General features: G+C 40.3%; 1 protein-coding gene across 1 annotated transcript in view; it reads left to right on the top strand.

The window, feature by feature from the left end:
- The first annotated feature begins 363 nt into the window (after nucleotides 1-363).
- Nucleotides 364-20,135, top strand: part of CCDC83 (coiled-coil domain containing 83) — a 45,271-nt gene continuing 25,499 nt past the window's right edge. The window contains exons 1-6 of the mRNA XM_024763625.1: nucleotides 364-462; nucleotides 2,086-2,179; nucleotides 7,003-7,109; nucleotides 9,566-9,650; nucleotides 16,179-16,341; nucleotides 19,527-19,694. Coding sequence (XP_024619393.1) covers nucleotides 7,015-7,109; nucleotides 9,566-9,650; nucleotides 16,179-16,341; nucleotides 19,527-19,694 — 511 coding nt within the window. The 5' untranslated portion in view covers nucleotides 364-462; nucleotides 2,086-2,179; nucleotides 7,003-7,014. The remainder of the gene's footprint in view (nucleotides 463-2,085; nucleotides 2,180-7,002; nucleotides 7,110-9,565; nucleotides 9,651-16,178; nucleotides 16,342-19,526; nucleotides 19,695-20,135) is intronic.

The raw sequence follows: 20,135 nt of genomic DNA, 5'->3' as shown, positions 1-20,135 counted from the left end.
GCCAAAAGTGGAAAGAGAGGGAAAGACAAAATCTATACTGGTTTTCTTAAGGTTTAGAAGCAAAAAAGTAAAACGAGAAAGAAAACAAGCCGGATCAAGGACTTTTAAAGCTGTAAGTTACCTTATAAGCATTTAGTCCAGGGGTTTGCACTTCTGTTTGGAGTTAAAAGAACTCTTACACAAAACAAAAGTAGACAGGAGAAAAGCTGCCCAGGTGGAAGGGGCTGGTAGGGGTGGCGGGGGCGCGCTGAATCCCCGTCACGCGCACACATGCCAACATCGTAGGACGCTACGCGCTGCTTGAAAACCACAGACCAGCCCTGACGTCTCATTTTACAGGGGAAGAAACAAGTGAGCGGCTTACGGTCACAACCCAGAGCCCGGACGTCAAGTCTCTACACTTCTCACCACTTCCCGGTTTGCCACTGGAGGGAGGCAAGCTGGGCGAGCGCGTCTTGTGGAGTAAGCTGGGTGGCTCGCGGCGGTGACAACCCCACGGGAAGAAGGTGGGAGGGCGCGGTAACCCTCAGGGAGGCAGCGCGAGACCTCGGCCTGATTGTTCCCCTTGCTGCCACCAGGTGGCGCGCCTGGACCGCCGCTCGCGGCTGTTTGGTGGTGGGCGGGGGAGGCCCTAGCTCGCCGGTCGCCTTGGAAACGGAGGGCGCCGCGGCGACGGCTGTGGAGTGAGTGGGACTGGTCCGCCCGCCTGACGCGAGTACTACTTCCGGACCCATTACTGTGTATCCGCACCTGGAAGCCGTCGAGGGGAGGTCAGAAGGCTGCCTAGCCTCCTCGCTCGGCCCCGAGTCCTTCCAGTCTGACACTTAAGACTTTACGAGCATCTCCGACCCACCCCAACAGCCCTGCTGCTTACACTGCCGCAAAATGGTCCTGGGGTCCCAACCTTCTGGGGTCCCGCGCCGGGCAAAATTCTGGGCGGTTAGGAGCCGGTGAGAAGGATTCTCATAGGCCGACCCTTCCTTTTCACCCAGGGGACACAGAGGGAGGAAGAACTTTTGATCTGATCGGAATATTAACCCATCTCTTTTTCCGCCTTGCAGTAGAACCCCTGGATACATTGCTTATTTGCCTTTCTAGATTTTCAGATCTGAATTTGATTCAGGTTTGCCCTCACAGTCTCTAGCACACAGTAGGTGCTCAGTAAACTAATGCCTTCCATTTGTATGGGGCTTTATCACTTGACAATTTTCCAAAGCATTAGAGCCTCGTTAATAACTCCGACAGGAAGTAGGAAAGATGGAAGAGAAACTGAGGGTTAGAGGGGGTTAGAGACCTGTCCGAGGTTATAAAACTCCCTGGTGGAGGAGCTAGGTCTAGACTCATCTTCTCACTGAATTCCCAGTCTGGTGAATGCCTTTATTTTTTTTGTGTGTGTGTGTGTTTTGATTTTTTTTCTTTTTTACATCTTTATTGGGGTATAATTGCTTTACAATGGTGTGTTAGTTTCTGATTTATAACAAAGTGAATCAGCTATACATATACATGTGCTCCCATGTGTCTTCCCTCTTGCGTCTCCCTCCCTCCCACTCTCCCCCTCCCACCCCTCCAGGCTGTCCCAAAGCCCCGAGCTAATATCCCTGTGCCTTGCGGCTGCTTCCCCCTAGCTATCTACCTTACTACGTTTGTTAGGGTGAATGCCTTTAGAATGAGTACCCCGCAAACCCTGGAACCCTTCTCCGTACCAGCACAGAACCCCTCCCACTGCAGGTACCTTATAAGTGCTCCGTGTGGGCTTGATGGCGTTTCACCCTCATCCACCCAATCCATAGGCTGGTTTCAGCTTTTTGCCCTGGATGCTGGCAGCATCCTTCTAAACAGGACACTTGGTTTCTTTCTTTTATTAACTTGTTAGATTTGTATAGCGGCCTATTTGTTTCCTCATTCCCCTTCTTACCCCATAATGCTCTGCTGGGCGGAGAGACTTGATGAAACCGTTGGGAGGTGGGAGGAGATGTCCCATCTGAGAGGGAAGAAAGGGTTTCTGTGAAGGCAGAGAAGGAAGATAATAAGACTGGGTGTTTATCAGTGTGTGTAATAATTGCTCATGGATTTCCTTTCCACCAGCCCCAAGATCCAGCCCCAGTTGGTCATCTTTATTCACCGCTGCTCTTTGAAGGAGAGAAGGCTTTTTGTTCTCCTCCACCATCAGAGTGTAAAGGTACTGCATGTCTTTCCATTATCCTTACAATATTCTCTTCACAGTTATGTTTCTTTTGTTTTTTGACACTTCTAAAATTGAAGGACAGTAGGAGTTGAAAAAAGTGTAGTTCCGGTTGCTAGAAAAGTTAGTGTAATATACTGCGTTTCCAACTATTTGTTATTAGCAATTCTGGATCAAGACACCAATTTTTAAGCTAAGAATCCAATATAATTTGAGATCTGTAGTTCAAAAATGTGCCACTAACCAAAGGATTTGTATTGGTAAAGAAAATACATGCTAATGTAATGCACATTGTCAGTCATGCAAGTGAAAGTTGAAAATGTCATCCATCTAGATATTTTTAAATACCTTGATTTGAATGTATAGTTATTTATCATATCTCAAAACTGGCTCTATCTTACATTTTAAAGCTGTTTGGGGCTATATATACATAATCTATACAAAAAGAGATGGGTCTGAAATTTTGTAAAACTAACTGTTAGGTGATATCACTACTAAGAGGCTTTAAATGCATTCAGGGTTTTTTTGTTTGTTTGTTTTTTTTAACACGTGCTGGAGAGCATTTCTAAAATATTTTCAATTGTATTGAAAATGTGTTCTAGCCGAATTGAGAATTTGAGTTTAAAAGTTATTTTACTTTTCAAATTCAGGGTATATACAATGTCATGAGCAAATAAATAGGGCCACTAGGAAAGAAAGTGAGCATGCATTATTTATTTGCCAGTCAGTCATTTACATCAGACATTTATTGAACATCTAGTTTGTGCCCATGGGAGATGCTGACCTATGTGCCAACATCTGTGTTTGAATTCCCAAAGATATGAGTTGCTGAAGTAGTTACTATTCAGTATTTAAGGAGTTATGTTTTGCTGAAGATGAGTGCCTTGATAGTTAGACGTGTGCCTATTAAGTTTGCTCGTTAACAAAGGCTCTTGGAAGTACTTCATTATATTGTTGTTGTTAGATTTACATAATGTTATAGCTTGTTAATGGTAAAGCCATGAATAAACGTTAAGACTTCCGGCACCCATATAGAGACCTTTTAACTAAATTGTGCTGTCAACCCCTGATGGAATCTTATTCAGAACTTTTGTCATTACTAATGCTATTAAGTAAACATCTTCCATTTTAATCTACATTTATATAAAACATTAGCTAAAAAACAGGATCCATTTCAAACGTCTGGAAAGGTATGAGGGCAGAATTGCCACCCCTCCCAGCCTCCACAAGATTTGAAAGGAGTCGTTAGGAGGCTTCTGGATATTCATGGCTCCACAAAGTCATGAGAAAAGTCATTAGGAGCTTTCTAGGTATTGAGCCAGGATCCTGAGACTGTGCAGGAAGGGACACACTCCTTGTTTTTTGGGTAATTTTGCAAAGTCAAGTAAAGCATTATGGGATAACAGCTCATTTGAAGAAGATGGCTACTATATGTCCCTTTTTACTAAATAGACTTCTTACTTTTCACTGAGAAGCATTTGGGGAATATTTTTTGAAACATTTTCTGACAGAAAATGATTATGAAATAGTCTCTGAAAAGGCTGGATACCTGAGTCCTTCAAACACCCTCCTCACCTGCCCTCACTATATATAGTGTGTGTTATTGATGCCCAAACAGAGTTGGGAGAGGAAAAACAGACACGCACAAAAGGTCATGCCCTGGGCGAAGATCTCTCTAGCATTCATTACTTGTATGGTTTTCTCAAGCCTTTTAAAGTTGCTCTTTTTTTTTTTTTTAGGTTCTGCTGGAGTATGCTTCTTTCTTCCTATCAGTCTGAGTAGAGATCTCACGTCTTCTACATTTTGTAACCAAGGGCCAGGAAAATTGCCACACAGAGAACAGGCACTAAATAGATGTTTGAAATTACTGACAAAGCCGATTAGGTGTCTGTCAGGAATTATTTTAAGTGAAATCTTCCTGGAAGATAATTACGTTACTTTGTGACTATTTTTCTAGAATTCTCACCTTTTACTGAGATAGAAATCCGGGACTTCCCTGGAAATCCAGTGGTTAAGACTTCGCCTTCCAGTGCAGAGGGTGAGGGTTCAATCCCTGGTTGGGGAGCTAAGATCCCACATGCCTCAGGGCCAGAAAACCAAAACATAAAACAGAAGCAAGTAACAAATTCAATAAAGACTTTAAAAAAATGGTCCACATCAAAAAAAAAAAAAAGACATGCTGAGATAGAAATCCTCTAGGTGGTCAGGAACTGTAAATCCTTGTAAATGTTTATTAAAATCCCCGTTGTTTGTAGTACATTAATGCAAAAGTACATTTTGAGGCAATGTCATTAGCTCATTGCAAAAAGGCAGCTATTAAGCAGGCAGTCCAGTTGGCTTACTAATTTTCTGTAAAGTGTGTGAAACAATGAATCTTAATATAGTTTATGCACAAATCATTTGTGCTTAATGGATCTACATTTTCAGTCATATTTTATTAAAATCCTCTGCCGTGAGCTGCAATTAGGTAACTAATTGTACGTTGGTCAGAGAGCTGAAAACATTAGAGCCAGGTAACTGAAGTAATTGGGCAAGATGAGGTCATTTTTCCTCCAGCACCAGATGGGTACCATAGGTGGGAACCATAACTCTTGATCTCTTCTATATGACTCAGAAAAAAAATTAGAAATTAATGTTGTTTTACCTTTTAAATACTTTATAGTAAAAGTTTTTGTTAAATACTGTTATTATAAAATGAAACATTTGACAACATGCTATGTTTTTGTGCAACAGTCAATTTAAACATTCAAATTCTAAAATAGAAAATAATATAAAAATTCAATTCTACATCTGAAACAAAAGAAAGCAAATTTTTTTCCTAGCTGATAAGTTTCTGTGACCTGTGATGGTATAATGAAACATTTTGGTGTGTAGCTTATAGAATTATTCTTAATACTTTCATATCTGAGAAGATATCCCTTAATATATTACCGTGTCTTAATATATTAAATCTTTTTGATGTGTCACCTTTGTGATTTTCAGTTAAAAAGTATTGTAGTATGTTTGCATGCATGAATACTAGAATCTGTTAGGATGCAGAGATGAACATGCTTGGCTAGAAAAGAAAAGTCTCAGCCACAAAGACTGAGCCTTGCTGGAGGTCTGGTTATGTAAGCAGCATGTCTGCGGGGGAAAAGTATGTTTTCATTTCAGAGAGTTTCTCCACTTTGGATCTGAATGACCTATGTAGATTGCCTATTCAGTGATCCAAATCAACGATGAAGGCTGACAGCAGCAAACCACATGGATTAGTCTTTACACCTCTCATCATACTTGGCAGCAGGCAGACATCCTCTGCCTTAGTTACCTGAAATTTAAAGAAGCATAATCTGGAGCCATAACTAAAGGGGCAGAATGCTTATTAAGCTCTTTCTATACGTCAGACACTATGCTAGGTGCTTTAAATATTAACTTATTTAATCCTTACTACAGCGTTTAGAATAAGATTTTTTGTTTTTGTTTTTGTTTTTTTGCGGTACGCGGGTCTCTCACTGTTGTGGCCTTTCCCGTTGCGGAGCACAGGCTCCGGACGCACAGGCTCAGTGGCGATGGCTCACGGGCCCAGCCGCTCCGCAGCATGTGGGATCTTCCCAGACCGGGGCACGAACCCGTGTCCCCTGCATCGGCAGGCGGACTCTCAACCACTGCGCCACCAGGGAAGCTCTAGAATAAGATTTTTGTTCTCACTTTAGGAAATGATGGAACTGAAGCTCAAAAAGATTCAGTAACCTACTCAAGGTCACACAGGTAAAAGATGGTGGATCTAGGATTAAAATATGTCTGCCTGATTCATCCACCTGTCCATTCATTCATTTGACAAGGACTGCATCTACTGTGCTAGGTGGGGAAATACAGTAATGCACAAGAATTACATCATCCCCACTCTCATGGAGTTTCCAGCCATTTTAACAAATAATTACAAAGGTTATGTTCTTTCTACCACACCCAACTACTAACACACTGATTGAAGGTTAGGCACTTATTTTCTTGAGATTAATAAAAATCAAAAGATAAAAATCTGTCAAGGAAGACTATGATCTTAAAAGATGTGCATTAGTATCCATACCAAATCCACAAAGTTATTTCTGCTTCCCATAAAAATCTAAGAACCTTGGGCCTGATTTTCTTGTTTAAAAAATATTAGTTTTCATAGTTTTTATTATTAGTTACAAAAGCAATTAATAGCTGATGAACAGTTACTGTTAATGATAACAATTATTATTATCATTCTTCTTATTATTTTGCATTTGTAAACCTCTTCACCATTAAAAAACACTTTAATGTGTCCTTTTATTTGTTCTTTATAACAATCCTGGCCAAACCTAATTCTTTTGGATCCCAGTTCTAATTCTTTTGGAGCCTAGTCTCTTGGTGCTCATAGAAAGTTGTGCTTTTGTTTTGTCTTACTTTTTAAAAACTAAAAGACATATATCGAGCTGCTGTTACATGTGGTACACTCTACCAAACATTGTGGAGACATTAAATGATTGAAAAAGTTTAGCCCTTGCTCTTAAAGAAGCTTGACAGGGGCAACAGTTGTTGATGGATAATGTAAGAGAGTGAGTCTCAGACAGTTTTGGGTGGGGGAATGCTGTACCTGGGCTAAGCACGGAACTCACCAGACTCAAGAATCCAGTTGATTCATGAGGTCCCAGCATCGTGGTGGATGGTAGCTCTCGGGACGTGGAAGCAATCTGGATGGAAAAGCCAGTTTTAAATTAAGTCCCAGCAGTGCTTTATCTCGTAAACACAAGTCGAGGGACAAAGAATTTATTTATCCTTCCTATGCCTCTTTTTAAAACAGGTATTCTTCTTTCTAGCTAAGCAACACAATGGAAAACACGTTGAAAACAAATAAAAAGGATATTCAAGACGGACCGCCAAAAGAAGTCAAATTGCCTATCAGTGAAGCGCTTCTCGACTATCAGTAAGCTTAGATTATGAAATCCCAAAGTTCCCATACATAAGTGGCAATCATTGCTGCTAAGACTCATATGAGTCCAATGGAAAATGAAGTGCTCAAAAGCACTTCAGTAGTTGTGGCTCGCGGGCTCAGTAGTTGTGGCTCACAGGCTTAGTTGTAACTGAAGGACTTGAAGTAGACCAGGAAAAGCTTGTTTGAGGAAGCGATGTTGAGCTAACCTCTGAAAGAGGAACAGGTGTTAAGGAGACAGAGTGATGGACAGAAGGCTTATGGAGAAAAGGCTGGGGTGAGGAAGAGCTTATCACAGTCTAGGAAGTGAGAAATGGCAGAGTGAGGGAGAGAGGGCAGAGCAGACTCTGGGGGTTTAGGTAAGGGTCAGATAAGCAGACCCCTGTGGAATACTTGGGCTTTGGAAATGGGAAGCCATTTATTGGAGGGCAACAAGGTTGAAAGTCAGGAGTCCACACTGCTGGTGACTAGGCCTTTGTTTAAGAGAATTGTTTTTAACAACATTCAGGGAAAAATCCATCTCCCTGCAAGACTCCAAATCTATTCATATGTTCTTTTTAGAAGATAGTGAGCGAAAGGGTCAGAACACTGAGAGAGAAACATCCACGGGAAGGGACTTTTAACGAAGTTCCCTTTATTTTCTAGATAACAATTAAGTGATGACCAGATTGTACCTGCACTCATTTCTCAGCATAACTGAAAACTTCGCTCATCTTGCCTTAGCAGAGGTGGACAAGAAGTCCAGCTCTGTGATTACAATCTGGTCTCTAATCTGCTTCCACGGCTCACAGTGATGACATCCACTTACAGCTCCTTCTCTCTCTTCTGGGTCAACCAGAGGGCAGTCTTTCTCCTCTTTAACAGAGGTTTACAAAGAGGCACACGTTTAAAAGTTCTCATGATCTAGTGAGAGACGCAAGTTGAACATTCCCATGCTTTTGTTCTCTTTCCTTTGTTAAAACTAAATAAATAATCTCATGGACTGGAACAGCCTAGGCCTTACTGTGCTCTTCCGGTGACGCTTGACTCATTGCATGTGTTCCGAGGTGACAGGACTTTTGTCACATGACAAATAGCCAGGACACCTCCCTCCACCATCTGAGGAAGGATTATCCAAGGGTCCCCTGGCAGCATCTTATATTTCTCTTATACAATCTCAGCTCCTGACAAAGAGCAGATGGCACACAGTAGGTAGTCAATTCCAAACAGTTAACTTAAAACAAAATCTATCTCAAGAAAATAAAGTCATGAACCTATATGGTTGTTTGTGAAAAGCTGAGACTGCCAGTGTTGAACCTATAAAGTGATCATCTCTTAGTCTCTCCCCCACCCCTTATCCTCAGGGATTACACACCTAGACTCCCAGTGGATACCTGAAATCACAGATAGTACTGAACCCTTTATATACTATGTTTTTTCCTATACATGTATACCTATGATAAAGTTTAATTTATTAATTAGGCACAGTAAGAGATTAACAATAATAAAATAGAACAATTATAACAATATACTGTATTAAAAGTTATGTGAATGTGGTCTTTCTCTCCCTCTCTCAAAATATCTTATTACATAATGCTAAATCTATAAAGTGATCATCTCCAGGTAATGGTGGTTTTTATTTTTTCCTTTATACGTATTCCCCCAAACCCAGTTTTCTACAATGAGTATGGACATAGAGATAGAAATAGGTATGGATATAGTTGTGGGTTTAAAAAGTAGATAAAATTATAGATTCTTTTTTGGAATCCAAATTTGTTTTCTTTCTCAGAATTTTCAGTGGAATTGCATGGAAGAAGGAAGTCGACACATTACTATGTTGAGGCAAATACTCAATAAACAACCTGTAATAAAAATAGAAAAGGGTTTTATACAAGCCAAACTGAGGACTATAGCCCAGGAGACACAGATTCAAGAAGCACTTGAATTGTGTTCCACTGACTATGAAATGGGGAGGCTTATATAGGCAAAAAACCACAGTTACACGTTGTTTGTCAAGAATTAGGATTGGAGCTGGCAAGAAGTAAGGATGCTTGTTAAGCAAGGATTGGTTGGGGTCCAAAATCATCACACAGTTATAAGGGGAAACCTTGAGACCATAAGGTTGCAGCTGGCAGCTACTGGCAGATATTATTCTGAAAACGTCTGGTGGTGTCTTTGAGTTTGATACAGTTCAGAAAATTCAGGTTGTCAGTGATGCAGGAATGTATATGAAACCACATCCACAACGACAAGTTTTAAAAACTTGAAGTTATCTCTCTAATCCATATTTTAGTGAGTAAAAGATACTCAGAAACACAAACTCACTTAAGATTCTTATCCCTAAATGGGTCTTTATAATATGTTTAATACTTTATTTCAATTCAAATTAATTTAGATTAATTTTTAACTTTTATCTCATTAGTTTTTCCTAAGGCAAATAATCGTAAAATACATCTTGTCTTTGTTATCAGCTGTCAAATAAAGGAAAATGCAGTGGAACGATTCATGGCTCAAATAAAGAAAATGAGAGAAAAGAACCAAAAGTATCATGAAAGAGTAAGTATAAAATTTAAAGCCAATATCTAGTCATTAAACATTTACACAAATGCTTTAAAAAATTGTGAGTTATGATGAAATGAACTCTAGGAAATTATCTTCTTTAGCCCTTGGAATTGATAAATTTACACTATATTTAAATACATTTTTGTACATGGGAGACAAGAGGATACTGCTGTTCTTATTGTATTAATTATAATGTCAAAGGAAGTCGGCTTGAATTGTGTTATTTAGATCATGCAGACACTGAATCTTATGTTGAAAAATTTAAAGCTCTGCAACCACATTTATCTTTTAAATTCTTATTTAACCACACTGTAAAACATTGGTTCTCTATTTTAAATTTCTGTATCTGTTTTCCTTTAGATTTTCAGAGTGTGTGCATATGTAAATATTATCTGAAAAGTACAATCTCGGTTGTTAAAATGACTAATTTATTGTTTAAGTGATTTATTTTTATGAAATTAGAATAAAATGACTATCAAAGGGGTGCTGTATATGACTCTCAGGACCAACAGAAATAAAGTTAGGAAGCAGTAAATGATGCATACAACCTAGCCCTTAAGGGTTCTCATGAGTGAGGAAATACTGAGGGTGTCCACTATTAAAACATTTATTTTATATGTACCCTGAAATTTCCACACCTGTTTTATTTGGCTTTTGTCTAAAAAGACTATATCTACAAATTTTAACAGAATTTGGGTCAGAGACCTAAATTTGCATCCTGACTGTACAACTTACTGCTGATGTCATTTTGGCCAAACTGGTGTAAGCCTCAATTTCCCCCTTGTAAAATGAGGATTCCTGTCTTCCTTATAGGGGGAATTTGTTCATTTGTTCAGCAAATATGTATTGGGCAAGACAAGCCCCTGGTGGTGATATAACTGTGACCCTGACATTGTCATGATTCTGAAGAATCAGTCACTTGCAATAGGACCTAAGAAACTGAAGTCTGTGGATGAGAGTGGAAAGGGGAAGTCTGGCTTAGGCACTTGGAGGCAGGTTCCGCATGATGTGATTCCAGAGCACATGAGAGTGAGCTGCCATCAAGGGGCCAATGCACATCCCCTAGTGGTCAGCGTGGGAACTCCCAGGCCAGCTTTGGGATTTCCATTTGGTTGTGGAAAGGACAACAGATCAGGACTGAGGAATCACTTTCCCATAACCCATCAATTGGAGCCAGAAACAAAGTTCTTGTTTCCACGAGGATTAGCTCAAGAATGCGATAGGTCTTGGAGTCATTAGTGGACCCAGCAGTGAGGAGCATGGTAATGCAGACTCTAGCTCAACCGTATGTATCTATTTCTTTCCATTTATGCTGCTATTGCCACAGTTTAAGCCACCATCTTCTCTTACCCATCCTTCCTCTAACCAGTACATTTTCCACAGTGCAACCAGAATTACCCTTGGAATACGGTAAACTTTTCAGTGCTTAAAACCCTGCAGTGGCTTCCTACTGCACAGAAAGTAAAATCCATAGTCCTTCCTAAAGTCTTCAAGGCCCTGCAAAAGCTGACCTCTGCTCACCTCTCCAATCTTGTCTCCAGCCGCCCCACCCTTTGCTTACCCCTGCTTCTTTTAAATATTAGAAAACCCAATCTTTTTCTTACTATGGTACCTTTACAACAGAAAGGCTGTTTCCTCTTCCTGAAATGCTCTTCTCTTGGCTAGCCCCTGTTCATTCCCCCCATCTGAGCTAGGATGTTGTGTAAAAATATTTCTCCATTATTCAGTTGAAAGCCCTTTAGGCAGAAGCAATCAAATCTTATCTTCGTTTCTCCAGAAAGGCCCAGCATGAGTAGATGTTCAATAAATATATGCTGAGTTGATTCACACAAACACCAGTGGGAGGAAAAAAATTTGAGGTCACAGATATTTAAATTGCTAAGTTAAACATGACTCATTAGCAAGATATATTTTTCTCTTCATTTATGTGGAAATCGGAAATGCCCCTCTTCCTTCCTACCCATCATCTCTTCCTATGTGTTTAGTTCTGTTTAGATGTTTATTATCTTTCTTTCTCTGTTTGCATTCATTGCTCCACTACATCATTAGATATTTCATAGTTCAGTGTGTTCACATCCTTACTTCCCGACACATACTTTCACTCCTGCTATTCTGCTACAGCCGCTCTAGCAAAAGTTGTTAATGACCAGTTAGCCAGGTTCAATGGACTCTTTGTAGTCCTTTCTTTACCCCTTACTCCTTCAGCAGTCACTCCTGTCATCTTGAAACTCTTTTTCCTTTGGGTTCCAGGATATCACTCTTAAATTTCCTTCTACTTCTCTGATCATTTTTTCTTGGTTTTCATTGTTTTTTTCCTAGAACCACCCTTTAATTAGGGTATTTATCAAGGTTCTGATCTCCATCCTTCTCTTTCACTCTAAACTCTCTCTGGATCATCTTATTTAACATCATGGCTTCAAATGCCATCTTCATGGTGATACTTCTCATATGTATACGTGACAGAATTCATAATCCTATTGAAAGGGTTCCCGACCCAGTTCCAACTTGTATGTGTGGAGGCTTCCTCTCACCAGCAAGAGAATCTCAGACACAAACAGGGTGTCTGAGAGTTCAGCTCAACTCTGACACTACCTACCAGGAGATAGAATCAGATTCCACAGGTAAAGGGCTCAGCCCCACAAGACCACCCTCCACCTCAGACGCCACCTGCAAGCCCAGGTTGTTATTTGTGCTTCTGACCGACTGGCTATAAATCAGAGGCTCGTACAACCCCTTCCTCAGGTTCAATTAATTTGCTAGAATGGCTCCCAGAACTCAGGAAAACCCATTTACTCACTAGATTACTGATTTATCATAAAAAGGATATTAAAGGATATGAATCAAAATCAACAGCCAGATGAAGAGATACATAGAGCAAAATCCTGAACAAAGGAGCTTCTGTCCTTATGAAGCTTGGGGCCCAGCACAGTGTCACATGGAAGCTCTCTCAAAAAGGACCAAAAGACGCTCCTTGTTCCGGTTTTAATGGCGGCTTCATTACATAATCATGATTGACTAAATCATTGGCCAATAGCGGCTGATTCAACCTCAAGTCCCTCTCCCTTCCCCGGAAATCAGGGGGAGGGAATGAAAGTTCCAACCCTCTAATAATTTGGTTGGATCTCCTGGCAACCAGGCCCCTTCCCTCTCTCCCCACCTGTGGGATTCAAAAGTCACTTTCATTAACATAAACCCAATTGTTGATGGCAGAAATTCCAAGGGTTTTGGGCACTGTGGACCAGGAACTATGGGTGAAAACCAAATATAGCTAAGAAATATGTTTTAGTCATCTGAATGACCAAATAAATATATTTTTATAGATTACAATATCACAACTATAACTAAAAAAAAAAAGTAAAAACTGGTGAAATCCAAATAAAGTCTCTAGTTCAGTTAATAACATTGTACCAATGTCAATTTCCTGGTTTTGATACTGTACTATCATTAGATAAGATGTTATCATTGGGGAAAGCTGGGTGAATAGTAGATGGGAACTGTGTGTCCTATTTTGGCAACTTCTATTCTTGTTCTTGTGAGTCTTAAAAAGTTAAAAAAAAGACCATGAGATGGCCTTATAACAAAACAAAATTAATCCTTTCTTTGTAACTTAATTACTAAATTTCCTTTCTTCTATTTTATAATGTGATAATTATTCTTACCTCAAATAATAAATGTACTTCGTAAGATAAATGTCATTTTTTAGCATATTGGTGGATATATTTAAATAAATTTTATTTTGGTATGCAGCTCAAAATAATTTTTCAGACATAGCGAATTTTATAACATTGTCAGACACATTTCCTTTCTATTTGAAATTCACACAGGATTTGGGAAGTTTAATATAGATGTTATTAAATTTATATATATGCCCTATACATGCATGTGGCCTTTTAGAATATGTCAGAGCTTTCAAAGCTCTCCATGGACATCTCATCTGCTGCTTTCTTTTAAAGTTTTTTGGTCAGCTTGTTGTTTACCTCAACTTTTATTACCGCCTCAGGGAGCTGTAATGTTCAACAATTGTTGATTGTTTTTGACAAACATCTGCCTCTGATTGTTTTTGACCAACATCAATCTGGGAAAAGGCTGGTCACACACTGGGTAAGCTCTGACTCAGGTCAAATAAAGACAAGGTTTCCCAGTGGGATTTTCCAGGGAATTACCAGATAGGTCAAATAATGACTATTATTTGGGAATTGAGCTTTGGAAGAGTTCTGTTCCCCTCACTTCTCTCCATGACCCTCAACCCCAGGCTGCTAAGTTGCTGGTTTTTACCGTAACCTTGGGCTTTTGGTTTTTAGGGCACGTTAAAATGCCACAAAGCTCACTTGTCCTTACCAAGATTCAACCATTTTTCTTGAATAAACACTCCCTGGAAGTTACTGCAAAGCCTTTAATTTCAAGAGTTCTGAAAAGTTGATTTTGACAATTTTTGCCAACTTTTTCTCATTGCTCTTATGAAGGAGAGGATTTTCAGAAGTCTTATTCCACCATTCCTGCTTACATCATGCCCAATAAGATTTTACACAGAAGGAAAGAGATTCAGTTTTCAGATATATCATATTATGAACACTTCGGTACTAAAAATTCTTCAGAGACAGAATTATGATACTTTAGAATATTACAAACAAAAGATCAGAGAAGTTAAACGACCAAATTTTGAATATCATATCTTTTTAACCTTTTGTTTTGTTTTGTTTTTGCGGTATGCGGGCCTCTCACTGTTGTGGCCTCTGCCGTTGCGGAGCACAGGCTCTGGACGCGCAGGCTCAGCGGCCATGGCTCACGGGCCCAGCCACCCCGCGGCACGTGGGATCCTCCCGGATCGGGGCACGAGCCCATGTCCCCTGCATCGGCAGGCGGACTCTCAACCACTGCGCCACCAGGGAAGCCCATATCTTTTTAATCTTTATTTCCATTTTTTTTTAATCACTCAAAGCCTGTCCAGTCCCAGTCTTTTTTTTTTTGGCCTATATTTCTCAATACTGAGCATCATCATAAAGTTAATTGTCTGTTGCTTTCTTTCAGCTTATCAAAGTTTTAAATTAAAATTCTAATGCACTGAAATGACAATAATGTCACGCAGCCTGTGGAATAACTTAAAGAGCACTAAGGTTACATAATCCTGTCCAGGGAGTTTATTAAACTAGAAATCAAATGTTTCAGCCTTCAGCTTTAAAGTTTGTTGGATTAAGTGTTAAAGAATTGAGTTTTAGTAGGCCGTAGTACTATCAATAAATCACAGATATTTGGATTACCTGAAAGAAGTTTGCTACCCAAACTGTGGGTTGTGGGCCAGCAGGCTTGGCATCACCTGGAGCTTATCAGAAGTGCAGAATTGCAGGCTTCATACCAAACTTACTGAACCAGAATCTGCATTTTAAAAAGGTCCCCAAGTGTTGCGTATACACATTGAAGTCTGCGAATCACTGGCCCAGAGAATAAATTTTGGGAAAGAAAATACTCTTCCAGTAGAGTATCCATGTAGGTTAAGAGGATAAAAGATGTGAATATCAGAAATAAAATATAACGTTGAAAAAGCTATAGTAAAGAGAATGTTAAATTATAGGAAAAATAATTTTTAAAAGAAGTATTAGAATATTTTAAGTATGTGCATTTTATTAGGTTTAAGAAATTGAAGGAGAGACACCAGGAAAGTGAGGATTAAAACTTAAAGGGAGGCTAAGAAGATTACAAGGAAAAGGTATTAAGTTGAAAAAGCTATAGTAAAGAGAATGTTAAATTATAGGAAAAATAATTTTTAAAAGAAGTATTAGAATATTTTAAGTATGTGCATTTTATTAGGTTTAAGAAATTGAAGGAGAGACACCAGGAAAGTGAGGATTAAAACTTAAAGGGAGGCTAAGAAGATTACAAGGAAAAGGTATTAAGTTCACACACAGTAAAATATCTCTACATATACATAATAAGCTAGCAAGGACAAGAATAACCTCTAAGTTGATTAAGTAAGAAACTTGGAAACATAGGTGGGATATTCAAAAAAGGAACACAGTCCATACTTCAGGTGTGGAGTATTGAAATAGTAACCATCACCCCAGAACAAGAGAATTAGGGTCATTTGTGAGAAAAACAAAGAATAATGTAAATTCCACAAGAGCAGTACTTTTGTCTATTTTGTTCACTGATATATTCCTAGTGTCTAGAAGACTACCTGGCATATGGTAGATGCCCCATAAATATTGACTAAATGAACGATGTTTCCTAGAAAAGCAAGGTGTTTGTGGGAGTTGAAGAAACTGACCTCTGAAATCTAATTTTAATGTTCACCGATAGACTGGCAGATTAATAACGCAGGTTTTAATATGTAACTTTCTCTTCAGTGATTACTGTATTGATGGGTTTAATTTTTGAGTCTTCCATATGTTCTTTAGACATGTTATTGAATAACTTATTTCATTAAATATCTCTCATTTTGCAAACCTCAATGTGTAACTCTATTTGAGGGAAATCAATGGAAGTACTTCAGCAGATGTAATTAACAACTGTTGATATTCATGACAGAATAAACGCTTAAAGGATGAACAGATTTGGCACATAAGGAACCTACTAAAGGAACTGAGTGAGGAGAAGTCAAAGGGATTAGCAGTTGTAACAAGAGAGGAAGTTGAAGAAGCAATGAAGGAAAAATGGAAGTTTGTAAGAGACCAGGAACAAAACTTGAAAGGTGATTTAGAAACTTAGAAAATTATCATAAAGCTGTATCAAGTTATTTCTTGAACGTATTAATGCTTTTGTCTCCTAATATGTTCAAAAGGCTGTGAACACATTTCAAATGACATCATCACCACAACCACAAACACATATAAGTAAGTGGACGAGACAGGGAAATAAAGTGGGCGGAGATACTGAAGCCAAGCGAGGCAGAGGAGTAAGGGCAGTGATCAAAAACAAAGACAGGGCTTCCCTGGTGGTGCAGTGGTTGAGAGCCCGCGGGCCGATGCCGGGGACACGGGTTCGTGCCCCGGTCCGGGAAGATCCCACATGCCGCGGCTGGGCCTGTGAGCCATGGCCACTGAGCCTGTGCGTCCAGAGCCTGTGCACCACAACGGGAGAGGCCACGGCAGTGAGAGGCCCGCGTACCGCAAAAAAAAAAAAAAAATCCTATCCCTTCATCATAAACTTGCTGCTCAGATTTCTAAAACTTTTGCCAGAACCTCTATAAATACCATCTCAGCTAGGAAGCTGGAAAACAAGGGAGAGACTTGAGTGCTCTCAGGAAGCAGTATTAGAATCTGAGAGGCAAAGAAAGGGACTAGATTTTCTTGAGTTTCCCCAAGCATTTTAGAGAGCCTCCTTACCCAAGCGCTTGGCGCAGAGCAGGCATTCCCTTTGTAGATATTTGTTATTCTGAAAGAAATAGTTACCAACGCCAAAGGTCAATCAGCAAATTTCATTTTTAGGGGGGTCTCTAAAACTTTCCCATAAGCCTCCTCCTGCCAAGTCCCTGCGTGAACAACAGTGATGTCATGAGGTGGTAGACGTATTTTCTGGTCGGGCTCCTGTCTAGGAGAGTTCTGCTTATGTTTGGAAGGAATGCTTTAAGAAGTCAAACCCTTGAGATGGGTGTGAGACCAAAGCAGAGACTTAGATGTGCTCCCTAAACTGCCTTCAAAGGGAATGGGCCCGGTTAGTTAAGGTGTGCCTGTCTGTGGTTTGGGCTGAGTGCTGGGGTATGTGTGTCATACAAGACTGGGGACGTGCTGGGTGACTAAGAACAGGAGGGCTGGGCGTGTGCAGTGGCCCAAGGAAGAAAGAAGCCCACAGACGCTGAGGAAGAGAAGGAAAGAGAGAACAGATGTGTCTACAAAGGATCCCTGAGGCAGTGACACTTTGTACCAGGTAGTCAGTCACTTTCGACTCAGTTTGGTCCGTGGAGCAGCAGCTGGAGCTTCACCTGGCAGCTTGTGATAGTACTGAACCTCAGACCCCCATCCGGACCTGCTGAATCAGAATCTGCATTTGGACGGGATCCTAGGGGAGTCCTGTGCACAGTAAAGTTTGAGAAGTGCTGACAAAACTCCCTTCTTCCAATGTTTAGTTAGGACGCTTTCGGTTGCAAGGATAAAAATCCAATCTAAACTAGTCCAAGCATAAAGAAGATGTTAATTTTTTCATGTAACCGAACAGAAAAGGCAGGGTGCTACTGACCTGGACCCAGAGCCTCACATGCTGTCAGATCTCAGCGTCTTTTTGTTAATTTCCCTCTCTTGCCCCCCTCTCTCCCCCTGCATCACCCTCCCTCTTTTATCCCACCTCCTCCCCCTCCACCCGCTGCTCCTCTTACACGTATTCTCTCTCTGCCTTCCCCCTGAAAGTTGGCTCCTTTTTCTGAGAATGTTCTCCCCATGAGGCTGGAATTCTGACCAGAGACACCTCTGAACTTACATCCTTATAACCTCAAAGTGGAGACAAAAGAGACATGTTTTCCACCAGTGAAAATATTTCTAGGGGAGGACTCCGAGCATTTGCCCAGCTTGGGGCACCTGCTCAGCCCTGGACCAATCCCTAAAGCCAGGAGAAGGGGCGACTGTAATCGGTCTACTTATATGACAAGGGACAGGAGACATGTGTTACTAGAAGGGAAGGGAGAGAGGGGTTCTGGGAAAGTAGAGCAACAGCCACTACACCCCCCTCTCTTTCAAAAGCTTCAGTGACATCAATCAACCCTCCCCACAAAGACTGAACATGGTGCAGGGCTGAGACAGCAACAGTCTGCCCACATCGGAGGACAGCTGATCACTGGGGAGCAGTGTTCTTAATTGTTTAATGATAATAACAAGTACCATTTGTTAAGGGAGTTTAAAATATATTATCTTATATTCTTAATATATTAAGTATATATTAAAATATATATATTAAAAATATATTATCATGTCTTGGAAAAAGACATGTCTGGAGAACTCCTGGACCTTTGGACTGAAGAACACCTCTCTGGCCTGAATGGGATGCTTCAGTCATAAACATCGATTGAGCACCAACTAAATGCCAGACTCTGTGCCAAGTGCTGGGTGGACAGAGATGAGTAAGACGTGGTCTTGCCCTCAGGGGCTCTCAAACAAGACGGTGCGTGGTAGTGCGCCAAACAGCCATTCACTTCATCGGACCTGGCTTTTTGTAATGCTGCCTTTTCCAGAATATTCAGCAGCTGAATTGATACTCAGCCTAAAGACTGAGTAGAATATCATGTGTAGGAAGTACACCAGGGCAAGCTGAAAGTTTATATGATTGAGAGGGCTCCATATTTGTACACACGTAACTGGGGAACTTATCTTTCACTCTGAAGTCTCACTGTGTGGGGTTAGGGGAAGGCAGGTTATTATGACTATTATGCTATCATTTCACACAAGGGAAGCTCAAACAATTGAACTTTAAATGATGGAATCAAACAACTTACCTACAAAAATGGTCGCCAAGTACTGTGGAAGGATGTTAAGTTGAAATCACTTTGCCCAGACACATAATGACCAGAAAAATGACAATTCACTAATAAAAAGTATATGCGACATAATATATTGTACAAAACAGGACACTTATCAAGCTATCACAGGCATAATTTAAGCTTGTGGGTCCCTAGGCATATAGGTTGATTGCATGTTAGAGCTCTCAATCACAGCCCCAAACCACACAACTACTTTATAATTGGAAGTTTAATTTTACTTAGATTTTGAATCATGAGGGATAGATAAACAATAGTTTGAATAGTTTAGATTTCTCTAAATTATAGATATAAAATAGTATTTAAGAGCTGATATTTTCACAGCAGACCTTAACTTCACAAAAACAGATTGCAACATATAATGGTTGCAAGGACAATAGAAATGACAGAAAGTCTCGATTTTCTTTCAACAGATATGCGCATCCAAATAAATAACGCTGAGAAGCTATTTCTTGAGAAACTCAGTGAGAAAGAATATTGGGAGGAGTACAAGAATGTAGGGAGTGAACAACATGCTAAACTCATTACCTCCTTACAGAATGACATCAACAGAGTTAAAGAGAATGCTGAGAAAATGTCAGGTCAGTTGCAAGAAAGCTGGTTCAGATTCAATAAAAAAAATCTTTCAGGGGCAGACATTTGGTGGAAGAAAGAAACGGGTACCCCCTGAATCATCCATTACTCTCAGCTGTCAGCTTAGGAGCCTAAGGATCAGGTGAAGGGAGGAAGTAAAGAAACCATCCCAGGACCACCTATGGAACTGAGCAGGGGAAGTAAAGAGATGGGAGTGTGTGCCTCTGTGTGTGTAGAAACCCTGCAACCGACTTTGAGAAAGAAGCTTCATTCAGTGGGTGGGTGTCTGCCTGCTCTCACACCTGGGTCTGGGCCAATTCCACCAAGGTGGGAGGGTCCTGGGAAGGGGTTATATTAGAGAAGGAATTCACCTGAGGCAAGCTGAGGCAACCCACCCAGGCTGGACAACCAGAATCGTTATAGAAAAATGGCCAAGAAAATGCTGAGTT

Source organism: Neophocaena asiaeorientalis, unplaced genomic scaffold (genome assembly GCF_003031525.2).
Source record: "Neophocaena asiaeorientalis asiaeorientalis breed wild unplaced genomic scaffold, Neophocaena_asiaeorientalis_V1.1 scaffold946, whole genome shotgun sequence".
NCBI classification, from domain to species: Eukaryota; Metazoa; Chordata; class Mammalia; order Artiodactyla; family Phocoenidae; genus Neophocaena; species Neophocaena asiaeorientalis.
The sequence above is the reverse complement of the archived record's forward strand: the minus strand, read 5'-3'. Positions and strand labels throughout refer to the sequence as shown.